The 13,606-nt window shown below is 33.0% G+C and overlaps 1 protein-coding gene across 1 annotated transcript; it reads right to left on the reverse strand.

Annotated features, from left to right (window-relative positions):
• Positions 1–26: 26 nt before the first annotated feature.
• LOC130823972 (ornithine transcarbamylase, chloroplastic) lies at positions 27–7,822 on the reverse strand. The gene is made up of 5 exons (XM_057688828.1): positions 7,523–7,822; positions 3,574–3,908; positions 2,188–2,319; positions 588–863; positions 27–451 (listed from the first exon to the last, which is right to left on the reverse strand). Exons 1-5 carry the CDS (start codon positions 7,710–7,712, stop codon positions 269–271), a joined length of 1,116 nt encoding a protein of 371 aa, XP_057544811.1. The 5' UTR covers positions 7,713–7,822; the 3' UTR covers positions 27–268.
• Between the last annotated feature and the right edge of the window lie 5,784 nt (positions 7,823–13,606).

A 13,606-nucleotide genomic window follows, 5' to 3' on the forward strand; every position in this document is an offset into this window, starting at 1 on the left:
GCATTGCAGCTAAACAAGACATCAACCAGAGGAAAGCCACATAAATAAGATAAATATATGATGATCTGCTCCTCTCATGTCATGGTAGTTTTACAATGCGGATTCGAAGAAAAGGTTTAATGATAAAATTTAACACAATAAAAGCGGCAAGTCTTCAATCCCCCTTTCACAAGAAACATGCCAAAAAGATCTAAAGTGCAACTTCCACACCTATACTGCCAAAAGCAATAGATTACTAGTGTAGTGCAAGCTCAGAAAATGTGAGATTTCAGACGCCAAGAACATGTAGCATTATTGCATTTTGTGCATGCATGCGGTTTTCAGCTTGGGGGAAAACAATGGAGTTGGGGGCTTCAATGACCGCATCAGTAACTTCGACTCCTCTCTCAGCTGGCAAACAGTGCATGAAGTAAGCCTTTGGACCAGCTAATTTCATTAGGGCCTCATCCACCTGGATGTGAAAACACAGCCTCATATAAATTTCAGCGTCACTTAAAAAAAAGAGCAAAGGAGAAAGGACATTCGTAATATTTCAAGATAAACCAAGCAATAAACAAAGATATAATAATATCATAATATGCATGCACCTGAAATCCTTGGAAAACTTTTCTACGATACTCGGCTTCTTCCTTTTGCCCCATACTGGCCCAAACATCAGAGTACACTACATCTGCACCAATAACAGCTTCTTTGGGATCATTAGTTATCTCAATTTTGCTGATGCCTGCTTGTTGTGCCATTTGCACCGTCTTCTGATCAGGTTCAAAGCCCTTTGGGCATGCACATACAAAATGGAAAGGAATAACTGCTGCCAACAGCAACCAAGAATGCACAATATTGTTGCCATCTCCAACATAAACAACCTACCCAAACAAAGTCAATACGAGTCTTTTCACAGTTGATTTCAATAGGACACTTTTGAAGGATGAAAACAAGATTGCAGATCAGGATATATGGAAAACATTGCTGCACTGAAGTGTAATACAAGATTAATGTATACCACGGATGTGCCTGAAGAATTGTGTCCAATGTGAGAAACAAAAAGGGAGACAAAAACATTAATTTTTGAGTTTCAGAAATGTAGGAAACGTAAGAAATGTAGGTACAAATTTATTTGACAAGAAAAGTATATTTAAAGTAAACGAAGGTTATAAAACGAGATTCAGGGGGAGTTTCCGATGTGGTGACTTTTGGGATGGAATCCCATAAGTATGTCATGAATGGGTATATTAAGTTTTGTCTTAATATTTGTGGTTTATGATGATGATTAAAGTATGAATTAATGAGTTAATCATGGGAGTTATGGGACCTAAATGATGAAGTTCAAAGGTTTAATCAAGATGCTCTACTATGCAAGTCGAGCAATACTGTCAGAAGCCTTCTGAAGTGCCGCTCGACCAGCTCGCTCGACCGAGCGAGCTTCAGAATGGGTCGAGCGAGCAGACAGATTGCAACCAAAAACTTCTTGTACTCCGCTCGACCGAGCGAGCCTCTGCTTTGGTCGAGCGATGTCTCTGATGCTTCTAAGATGCTGTTTTTGACTCTTCAAGTTCTTGGAGATGATTCATTATCATTTATTTATAGCTTTAATATACTTAATGTTACTTAGTGTGATCTCTCCTATAAATAGAGAGCTCTCATTGTAATGAAAGATCATCCACAAAAATACACCCCAAGCCAAACATTAACCTATATCTCTTCTCTATTGTAATTCTCCATATTTGAGAGTTCTTTGAACTCCTTTGATAATATAAGAGATACTACACACCGGAGAACGTAGCCTTAGTTGGGTGAACTTCGTTAAATCTTTGTGTCGTTTTATTGCTTTACTTTCTCCTACAAACATCGATATCATTGATAGCGTAATTTGTTTGTCACAAAACCTCATACACTCGATCTTGAAAATATTGGAGTTTGAAACACATTGTTCGAACTCTAATACATCACCGTTCTCAGATTCATATATGATTATACATGTGTTCTTCAGTGATAGATGTTAAGCAATTGTTGCTTGAAATTCCTCAAAAGCATCTATAAGTACCTACACTACCAACCTTAAATTGTTGCAATTAAGGCTTTGGCATTGTTGTTGTATACCACATATCTACCACATTGCCTTGATATAACTCGTCTAAAAACATGAAACGGAAGATAAAGCACTAAAAGTGCAACAAATAGTAGTCTCACCTTGGTTCCTTCTATGCCACCAATGTGTTCAATGATGGTGAGAGCATCGGCCATAATTTGGCAAGGGTGGTTGTAATCAGTGAGCCCATTGACTACAGGAACACTTGAATACTTAGCTAGATCAAGAATATCCTGCAAACAAAGAAATAGCTCATGATATAATCAGATTGCAGCATTCATAGAAATTTGATGAATACCCAGGACAATAAAGAGTGAAGTTCATACTAATGCTTTGCCTCTTCTATATTTCTAATAAAATGACAAACAAACACACAACACTAATGTCTCAAATGAAGTCAGAATTCCCTCTTTTAGTAATATACATATTGAATTTTAGGTTTCGTGAATACCAAGAGAACAAAACACTACAATGAATATAAAGTATGAGCCAAAACTTTTTTAAACTATCAAAAGCTCTAACACAACTTTATTATCAATGAAGCCTTCACTAATAATAGAATCGAGTAAGATAGAACTGGCAAATCAATAATCAAAGGTAAGCAAGAAAGATAAATCTCATAAGAGATTTCATCAAAAAAAGTATGTAGATCTAATTTTGGTCCCTCTTTACATAGTGCAAAAATAAAAAGTTGCATCACCAAATTGCGAACGTATCACAAGGGTTTTTTTAGCTTTGCACAACCGAAATATTGGCCGAGAAATGGTACTAGTACAACATTTAACTTGAACATATTCTTTTCTTTATAACTATCAAAGAAAGACCAAAATCGAAGAACCTTTCCAAACTATTATTTTACTATAGTTGGCATGATTAGGATTATCGTTAAGCCAAGAAATAAAAAACTAAAACCATAATCATAACAAGCAAAGGGAAAATATAACATCCAAATGGCAACAACTTCTAAAGCACTCATCAATAGATAATTAAGTCTTAAATAAATTGCAAAGAGAAAAGAAAGATAAGTGAGAGAATAAGAGAAAACATACTTATCCAATGAAGATTTGTGTGCTATTGTGAATTGTGATTTGCATATTTGAGATTGAAAGAAGTGAAGAAAGAAAAGAGAAAGATATTGAATAGGTGGTGGTGGTTGCTAAGACCTCGAATCCGACGACAATGAAAGTAGTTGAGGAGGGAGTGAGAGAGTCAGTTTGGTTTGGATAATAGAGAAGATTGATGTTTGTTTTGAGATTAACCTAGAGTAAGTTTTAAACGCAAGAAAAAATATCAAATATCAAATAAAAGAAAAAACGCGCTGCAATTGCTAGAAGTGGACATCAAATTGTGCTCTGGGTGAAAGACAAGTATCAAAGCCAACTCCTCCAAATGCATATGAATTGACAGCATTGAATAAGGCTATATGTGTCTGAAATTATATTATTACACTACGCCTCTTAAATCATCATAGAAACTCACCAGCATACCTGATGTGCAAAGACGCGCGCCATAATAATGTCATTATAGCGAGAAAGTACACGAGCAACATCTCGAGTTTCCTCTCGCTTGCCCATTTGAATATCATCAGGTCCCAAGTATATTGCATGGCCTCCCAACATGAAAAATCCCGTCTCAAATGACACTCGTGTTCGCATGGATGGCTTTGCAAATATCATTGCCATAGACTTTCCTTTAAATGGCTGAAAAGACCTGTCACCAGTTTTGAGTAAAGCCTTAACCTCTATTGCACGGTCCAAAATCTTCAAAATTGTAGCCTTATCATAGTCCGTTATATGCAGAAAATCCTTTTTGTATTCGTTCACTGTAAAGACAATCAAAAGTCACTAAAACAAGAGCTCTGGAAAGCAGATTAAAAAATGCAGTAGATAAGTCAATAGTCCTCCACAGTGGCAGAAACTTGAAATAAAAATAATAACAAGGAACACATGGATGGACAAAAGTGTTTTCAAAGTAGAAGACACAACAGAAAAGGCATAATGTGAGGAAACAAGATCAGTTAATCCTCTTCCCCCGAAGTTTCACTAACCTCACCCTACCCCACCCCACCCAACAGAAGAAAAGCTAAATTGAATAATAAAGATACCATTTTTTATAGCAAAAATTCTATTCTTTTGTGGCAATTTTTCAACCCTCCAGGAGGCTCACACCAATTACAATCAGCATTCCATCCAGGAAAAGCTCTTGCTATTCGTCTAAGTCAATAAAATGGCAATTTTCATGCTGATAGTGCAAAAATGCAGTCTCAGTCTAGGTACAGTTGCTAAGGGCTTTCACGAACAGTGTTGTGCGGTTGCTGAAACCTATTTTTTGGTGATGCAACCGATATGTTGCAATATGGACATAAAATGTCATTTGTTTTTCGATGTATGTTTGTATTATAACAAATAATTATAGTAAAAAACAGACAAGGAAGAAAAAGGAGGGATTGAAACACTATCAAGTCCTCAAACGCCTCTTAATAATCAATTTAAAAAAGAATCACCTGCTATAAATTCTTCAAGAGTTTTAAAATTTTCCCATGCAGTACACTACTATAATTTAATCAACAGAAAAAGGTCACTATCATGGAGACAAAAATCAAACTTTCAGATCCCACAAACAGAACATATCCTCTTCCAAATGATTGAAAACCTAACAACAAGGATATCCTAAACCCACAATCTATTCTAACTTCCAAAAACCTAGAAATTCTTTATCAATTACGAAAATATTAAGTTTTCAATTTACCTTAAGAAAAGAGGCTTCAATATATGCCTACTTGGATACTAATTATGTTCCAAGTACGCAACTAATCTCCTTGCGAGTAAAAGTTCCGTAACTACACACTCTAGTATGGGGAGATGACCCAACTACCAACCACAAGTACAATTTATAGTTTTTAGTCATCTAAAGACTCTTCCTTCAAAAAGGATCTCACAGGTTTCATGTCCCTTTATTTCATACTGGTTAAAGGCTACATGTGCCCATACCATGATACAAATGCATCTGATATGGGAAGTTCTGGGTCCTCCTTAGTGGAGCACAAACAAGAGTCAAGAGGCTAAGGGTAGCAAGCATGCTTTACAAAATCACAAGGGCCTGAAAGAAGCAAGGCTAGAAGCTGCACTGGCAGCAGATGGCATTGAGCAACGGCAAGTAGATGATACAGCAGCCGCCATGACTTGTCACACCTACTGGATCTTGAAAAACACGACGCAGCAGCAACAGCAAGTAGATGCTAAACTGCACAACGGCTCACCACAGGGGCAACGACTCGAAGTGACACTCAGAACAGAATACAAATTGCGCTAAGAATAGTCGGAATGAGCAATCACTCGTTGCTACCAAGGGGAGACTCGGCGCCTAAACCAGTAGGAAATTTAGTTTAAATAAAATAGAAAGTATGCGACTTGTATAGTATAATTAAATTAAAAAAAAAACGACTAGACATTAGTCCTCACCATTTGCGTCACACAAAGAAACAATTTTAATTCCAACCAAGGTTGCCAGGATCAGGATTCTACGTAGGATCAAAATCAATTGGTGGGATCGGATCGTTGGATCGAATCGTAGGATTGGACGATTCTACAAATTTGCTAAAATAACAAGTTTTATTATGAATATAAGTATTGTTTGATCATTTTCAATATAAAATAGCACTAAAAACACACTTAAAATTTTGCTTAAAAGTTTTTAAAAATATACATCTTTCTTATTCAATGATGTTTTGGTTCTCTTTTCTTTATAAATGACAAAATATGTATAAGATACACTACTCACAATATATTTAGAACACATACACACCAAAGATATAATAATGAATCATAGTGAAAAGAAAAAAAAAAAAAAAAAAAAAAAAGAACAAAGATAGCAGCAAAAAATAATGTCAAAATACAAGTTTCAAAAATAACGAATACAAACTACTTAAAGATGGGACATTCTTTTATGTTCATAAAATGGGGTAATCATTCATTTAAAAGTATTCTAATATAGGATTCGGGGGATTATACTCTTTTATGTCATTGGAAATTGATACTTCGAAAGTAATTTTAAAAATTAATTTTGGCTTTTTTTCATCTAATACTCCAATAATAAAGCAACATTAGGAAGAAATTCGAAGGTAATTATAAATTGAATAGCAAAATCGAAATCCGAACAAAGAAAAGACAAAAAACAAAATCAAAACAGAATTCCACCATCACAGATCCGAGAATTGTTAAACGGAAATAATTGGAAACCTTACAATAAAGATATGCTAAACCCACAATCAATTCTAATTTCTAACTTCCATCAACCTATGAATTCTTTATCCATTATGAAAATATTATGTTTTCAATTAACCTTAAGAAAAGATGCTTCAATATATGCCTTCTTGGATACTAATTATGTTCCAAGTACGCAACTAATCTCCTAGCGAGTAAATGTTCCGCAACTCTACACTCCAGTATGGGGAGATGACCCAACTACCAACCACAAGTACAATTTACAGTTTTTAGTCACCTAAAAACTCTTCCTTCAAGAAGGATCTCACAGGTTTCAGGTACCTTAATTTCATACTGGTTAAAGGCAACATGTGCCTATACAATGATACAAATGCACCTGATATGGCAACTTTAGCAGCCATGCTCTACAAAATCACAAGGGCCTGAAAGAAGCAAGGCTAGAAGCTGCACTGGCAGCGGATGGCATCGAGCAACGACAAGCAGATGATACAGCAGCCGCCATGACTCGTCAAACCTACTGGATCTTGAAAAACACGGAGACTATTGCAGCAGCAGCAACAAGGAGATGCTAAAGTGCACAACGACTCACCACAGAGGCAACAACTTGAAGCGACACTCAGGGCAGAATACAAATTGCGCTAAGAACAGTCGGAATGAGCAACCAATCGTTGCTACCAAGGAGCGACTCAGCGACAAGACCAGTAGGAAGTTTAACTTAAATAAAAATAGAAAGTATGCGACTTGTATAGTGTAATTAAATAAACAAAAGATTAGACATCAGTCCTCGCCATTTGTGTTACACAAAGAAACAATTTGAATTCCAGCTAGCTCCATTCAACAACTTTCAAGGTCTAAATTTGAGTTTAGCATTATGATTGAGTAATTCTAATATAAATTAACAGCCAATTTCCAGATACTCATATATGAGTCATAATCTAAAGCTTCACAATCAACTAATTAGCATTGAACTTAACTGAATCCTCCGAGCACTGAGCTGTCAGTACAATCAGAATAACATAAGCAAATCATCAACCACAACAACACGCACAAATATCATTAACATTAAACCAATGAATAATAATCACGACAAATAAATAATAACTAAACAAAAAAAAAAAAAAAAAAAAAAAAAAAAAAAAAACCTATCATGCAAAAACACAAATGTGTTAACTAAAAACCAAATAAAAAGCTAATAATTGCAAAGAAAAATTACATTGAGAATCGACGGAAGGTGGAGATGAAGCGAGAGATGAAGTTTGGCAAGAAACATTGCGGCGATTAAGTGAAGAAGATGGAAAGAAGTTTGCGGAGAAACGAGGAGAACCGCTTAGAGAGTTAGCGGAGAAGGAATAAGATTTAGAGGAAAGACAAGAGTCGAAGCAGAGAGAAGAAATGGCCGCCATTGATGAAAAACCCAAAAACGAGAGGAGAGACTGAGAATGATTCTGTTGAATTGACCAACTCTACGTTGTACAGTTCTCGACTCACCAGATTTGTTCACCCTTAAATTTGCTTTTTTTTTCAAATGTCAAAAATTACCTAATAAAACATTTTTTTTTAAAAGTATCTAATAAAAAAATTTTGTCAAAAAATACTTAACAAATTTTTTTTAAAAAGTACCAATTAACGTTTTACTTCAGTTAATTTTCTTCTTTATCTTCAATTTCTTTTTCAATTCAATTTTCTTACTGTCTTCTTCCTCTACTATTTACTCAAAATCGAAATTAAAGTGGAAAAGAAATTGAAGATGAAGAAGAATTATTGATTTTGACCAGTCAACCGTTATATTTAACGGTCAACTGAAAAAAAAAGATTACTTGGTACTCTTTGGAAAAGAAAAAATTTTATTAGGAATTTTCTTGCAAAATTTTTTTATTAGGTATTTTTTTTTTAAAAAAAGACTTTATCAAATACTTTTTGACAATTTTCTTTTTTTTTTAACTTATTTTTTTAGTTAGCATTATGTTCAACTTACTGGACAGACTCGGACCCGGACCCTTTTATTTTTGATGGATCCAGACTCGGATCTGGACCCTTACGGTTCAAAATTTTCAGACCCGGACCCAGACCCTACAAATCTGACGGGTCTAGGGTCCTTAATGGGTCTTATACAAAGTCTCTTTAATTTGTCAAAATTGTACCTTTTGCGAGTCTTTTTGTATTTTTGTAAGCAACTTATTATCGTATTACAAACACTTGTTCGAGTCCATGAAATTCAAATACAAAATAATTACCAAAACGTAAAAACACTTGTCTAAATACATAATTAAAAATCAAATATAAAAGACTAAATGAGAAACATAATGAATCAAGTGAATGAGAAAAAAATTAGGGACTTAGGGTTACTAGATTGAGAATGAGAACATGAGAAGGCAATCAAGTGAATCAAGTAATCAACTGATCAAGGGCCCAAGGCATTATATTATTATACATTAATAATAAAAAAATTAATATTAGAATTTAAAAATCAGAAATTCATAATATAAAATTTTAAAGTTTAGGGTCCGGGTCCGGGTCCGGGTCTTCATCTTAGGACCCGGACCCGGACCCGTCAAATATTTTTTGGATCCAAATCCGACCCGGATCCGATGAGTCTCAAAAATTTAGACCTAGACCCTTAAAAAAGGGGCGGGTCGGGGTCCTAGACCCATGACCATCCCTATACATGGGTTGTCTTACTTTCTTTTCCTCTCCATTGTTGGGTGGGGTTGCCTTTTAGCATCAATTATAAGGTAAATTGAAAGGTTTTTTTTGGTTCATTACATACGAATTAGATTTTTTTAAAATAATTTGCGAATTACGATCTTGTTTAGCACTTTTACAAATTATAGTCTTAATATTTACTTTTTGCGAATTACAGCCACCAAAGAAAGTTTACAGGTTCGGGCCAAAACATAGTATTTTGACCATTTTAATGGTAGGAATTTTAGGTTAATTAGTCAGAGTTCTGAATTTTTGGCCTGAACCAGTAAACTTTGGTACTTTGGTGGCTATAATTTGCAAAAAAATAAACATTGAGGCTAATTATAAAACTGCTAGATTTTGAGACTATAATTTGCAAAATATTCATTTTTTGATTATGCCATGAATTAAGCTTAAATGAGGTTTTTAAGGAGGTTATAGTTGGGTAGCATTAGAGGTTGAAGACAAGGTTAATTTATAAAATAGACAAAAGTAAAGGGAATTGAACGTGTTTTAGTAAAATGGATCACAGTGCACTAATTTTCCAGAACTCAGGGTTACCATGTGGGGAAAAAAACTTTGATTCCTATGTAAAAATTCTAAACTCGGGGTCACCATGTAGAATTTCATTTTTTATGAGCTTACATAGTATTGATATGAGAATTTTCGTTCAAGTAACGAATTTTCACTTAGCTTATATATTGCTTAATCTTTGTTTTAAAAATGAGTTAAATCGATTTCATTGATGGCACCTTACCACCGCCACCTGAGAGTTCTACTGATGAAAAAGCTTGGCAACGTTGCAATATTATGGTAATGGGTTGGTTAATCTCGTCCTTAGATAGATACGTGGCAAAAAGAGTTATGTACTTCAAGACCGCTTATGATACTTGGCTCGATCTTGAAGGACGTTTTGGAAAAACATCTGCTTCTCAAATTTATTATTTGCAAGAAAAACTCCTTAATACTTATCAAGAACCGGGAATTACTTTAGCCACTTATTTTACTAGGGTCAAGGCACTTTGGGATGAAATTAATGACTTATCACCATTAATAATTTGTAATTGCAGTCTAATTTTTTCAAGAACCAACAAGATCAACGTATCATGCATTTTCTAATGAAGTTGGGTAAACAATATAGTCAAGTTCATACCCATTTACTCATGCTACAAGAACTCCCTAATATTCAAGATGTTTATAGGATGTTACTCCAAGAAGAATGCTATATGGAAATAAGCACTGAGAATATACCATCAGAACCCATGGCCTTTTGTAAAGGCCCAGTTTAAGTGACCCGGAAAATCATATGAAAACATGATCCCGGTTCACAAACATACACTAAAAATTCATTTTTCACTCGGATCGTCAACGTTCCAACGGTAAAGGAATATGGTCAACGCAGGAAACAACGCCAAACAAAGAAAACAAGTCAGCGGAAGTCTTTACATACAACTCGAGAGCGTACCGGCCTCTAGACTAGCTAAAAAGTTGTACGAAATAAAAAGAAAATCGTCATAATCTTTCGTTACATAAATCGAGTTATTTCGACTCATAAACTTATTACAAAATATAACTTAGTCTTGATTTTTACGGGTTCTAAGCCGGGTCCTCACTCCAGCCCCCACCTGCAGTCAACCTACTGCACGTCGTATGACAACACGTAGCAGGTTCCAAAGAACAACCAATACACGTCAGAGACTTCATACATATATCAAACAGGTTGAATACAAGCACTGTGTTTATCCTAGCATGCATAGGCTCTAATATATATTCATTATTCAATAATTCCAACTTGTAACGTTGCTCGTCCTGTTCGGGTCGTTCAAGTATAAACCATTCACTGTTAGATAATTCCAACTTGTAACGTTGCCCGTCCTGTTCGGGTCGTTCAAGTATAAATGTAAATGTTTTTGGAGGAATACACTTGGGAGAGCTAATCCCAAGGCAACCACCGACCTAAGACGTTGCCCGTCCTGTTCGGGTTGCCAAAGGCTAAAGTATGCATACCCCCATGGTGACCGTAATGATCCAAAACTGCCATGGGAACAATAATTATAATAATCCGAACCAATCGTTAACCCCTTTGGGTAACATAACCAAACGTCAACCCCTTTGGGTGACAAACACATAAATTCTCAAAATCCAATTAATTATTTCATATTATTTGAGGTGTCTAATCCTTATGTGATTTACAATGCCTCGATTAGAAATGAAACAACACTACTTGCACAACCACATAAACAGTATGGTCTAAGCGTGTACCTTTAAGCACTGCAACCAAACAACGTTTAAGCACGATAAGAATTTCGCCCCCTTATGAATCGAGGTCCTAAATAACACACACACAAAACGGTCATGTATTAGAACGTGTTTACACATTTAATCCACTCCATACTACTAAGATATTACTAAGACGATAATTTTAAATGTTTTCATCCAATTTCCAAGGATTCCAAATTTAATTTCTGACCAGAAACTTTATTGGCCATTTTGGACAGTTTAGAAAATTCAAATGAAAAATCCGACTTCACCACTGCGTCCGAAATGCATCAATTACCTTGGGTACCAAATTTCATAATTTCTAACATTCAATTACTATTTTTAATTATTTCAAGCGTTTAACGAGTTTATTTTTTAACACATCGGAGACATAAACCAATAACGGAAACGACTAACGTTTTCCAAATCGGCACCAATACTGAGACAGCAGCTGCTGTTCGGAACTCCCATTACGTTATTATTGTTGCTATTATTATTTTATATATATTCATACACAAAAACCCCATCATCAAAGCATAAGAGGCATCAAAATAAAAAGAATAGGCCCATCCATAAGATCTTCAAGAGACTTAAAACCCCACAAATTATGATAATTAAATTAAATACTTAATTCTCTTAACAAATTAAAATTTTGTAGAGAATCATGGGTACCAAAATCATCCTTCTTGAATCAAGACATATATATAAATACACAATCCTTCAAGCAAACCCAATTTTGCTAAAGGATTTATAACTCTTAGATGACTACACTACTTGATCCATACCATTTAAATTCCTACTAACAAATTGTAATTTAGTTAGAGAAATATAAATCATAAAAGAAATTTATTTAAATATCAATATTAACTTAATTCTTTTAACAAATTAAACTTTGCTAAAGAATATAAATCAGAAACATAACTCAATTCTTTTAACAAAATTGAAGTTTATTAAATGATTAGTAGAGAAAATTATATATAAAAGAAAATATATTCAATCCTCCTAAAAGTCATAGGATATCATCATACATAAAATATATTTCACCTTAGAAATCTTATGAATAAAATTGATAAATAACAATTCAACAAAACTTACCCTTTGAACAAAAGATTGGATTGAACAACAAAGTTTTTTTTTCTTGAGAATGCCGAAAACAAAAGGGAGCAAAGGAGAAGAAATTTTTCTGATTTTTTTTATGTTCAAGAGATGATTAAAATGATGATTAAGGATGCTTGAAATGCTTGAGAATTAATAAGGAATTAAGGACCCATCCTAATTAAGCCTAAAACACAATTATGAGAGGAGTTACAAACCTCCTCCCATACTTCCCCACAACCGGCTGCCTTCTCAAATTCCCCTTATATATATATATATATATATATATATATATATATATATATATATATATATATATATATATATATATATATATATATATATATATATATATATATATATATATATATATATATATATATATATATAGACACATACATACATACATACATACATACATACATATATATATATATACATATATATATATATATATATATATATATATATATATATATATATATATATATATATATATATATATATATATATATATATATATATATAGGGAGAAGTTCAGGTGAAAACCATCCATATATGAGAACCGTGAAAATATATATATATATATATATATATATATATATATATATATATATATATATATATATATATATATATATATATATATATATATATATATATATATATATATATAGGGAGAAGTTCAGGTGAAAACCATAAAAAGGTGTTACTTTTTATATAAAAAGGTGTTACTTTTTTCAGAAAAACGTGTTACTTTGGATTTGTATTATTTTTCCAGACAGTTACAGTTTTTTGGTAAAAAATAAAAGTAACACAGTTTTTTAGTGAAAGTAGCACATTTTCTGTAAAAAGGTAACACATTTTTTGGTTCTCACGGTTCGCACAGAACCTTGGTTTTCACCTGAACGCGACCCTATATATATATATATATATATATATATATATATATATATATATATATATATATATATATATATATATATATATATATATATATATATATATATATATATATATATATATATATATATATATATATATATATATATATCTATATATATACACACACACATACATATATATATTATATATATATATATATATATATATATATATATATATATATATATATATATATATATATATATATATATATATATATATATATATATATATATATATATATATATATATATATATATATATATATAATATATATATATATATATGTATGTGTATATATATATATATATATATA

The sequence above is a fragment of the Amaranthus tricolor genome, chromosome 1 (genome assembly GCF_026212465.1).
Source record: "Amaranthus tricolor cultivar Red isolate AtriRed21 chromosome 1, ASM2621246v1, whole genome shotgun sequence".
Classification (NCBI taxonomy): Eukaryota; Viridiplantae; Streptophyta; class Magnoliopsida; order Caryophyllales; family Amaranthaceae; genus Amaranthus; species Amaranthus tricolor.

Coding starts and splice junctions, on each gene's coding strand:
- LOC130823972 (XM_057688828.1), bottom strand. CDS start 7,712: ATGGCGGCCATTTCTTCTCTCTGCTTCGACTCTTGTCTTTCCTCTAAA. Junction 3,909..7,522: donor ACCTTCCGTCGATTCTCAAT/GTAATTTTTCTT, acceptor TTGTCTTTACAG/TGAACGAATACAAAAAGGAT. Junction 864..2,187: donor GTGGCATAGAAGGAACCAAG/GTGAGACTACTA, acceptor TTGTTTGGGTAG/GTTGTTTATGTTGGAGATGG.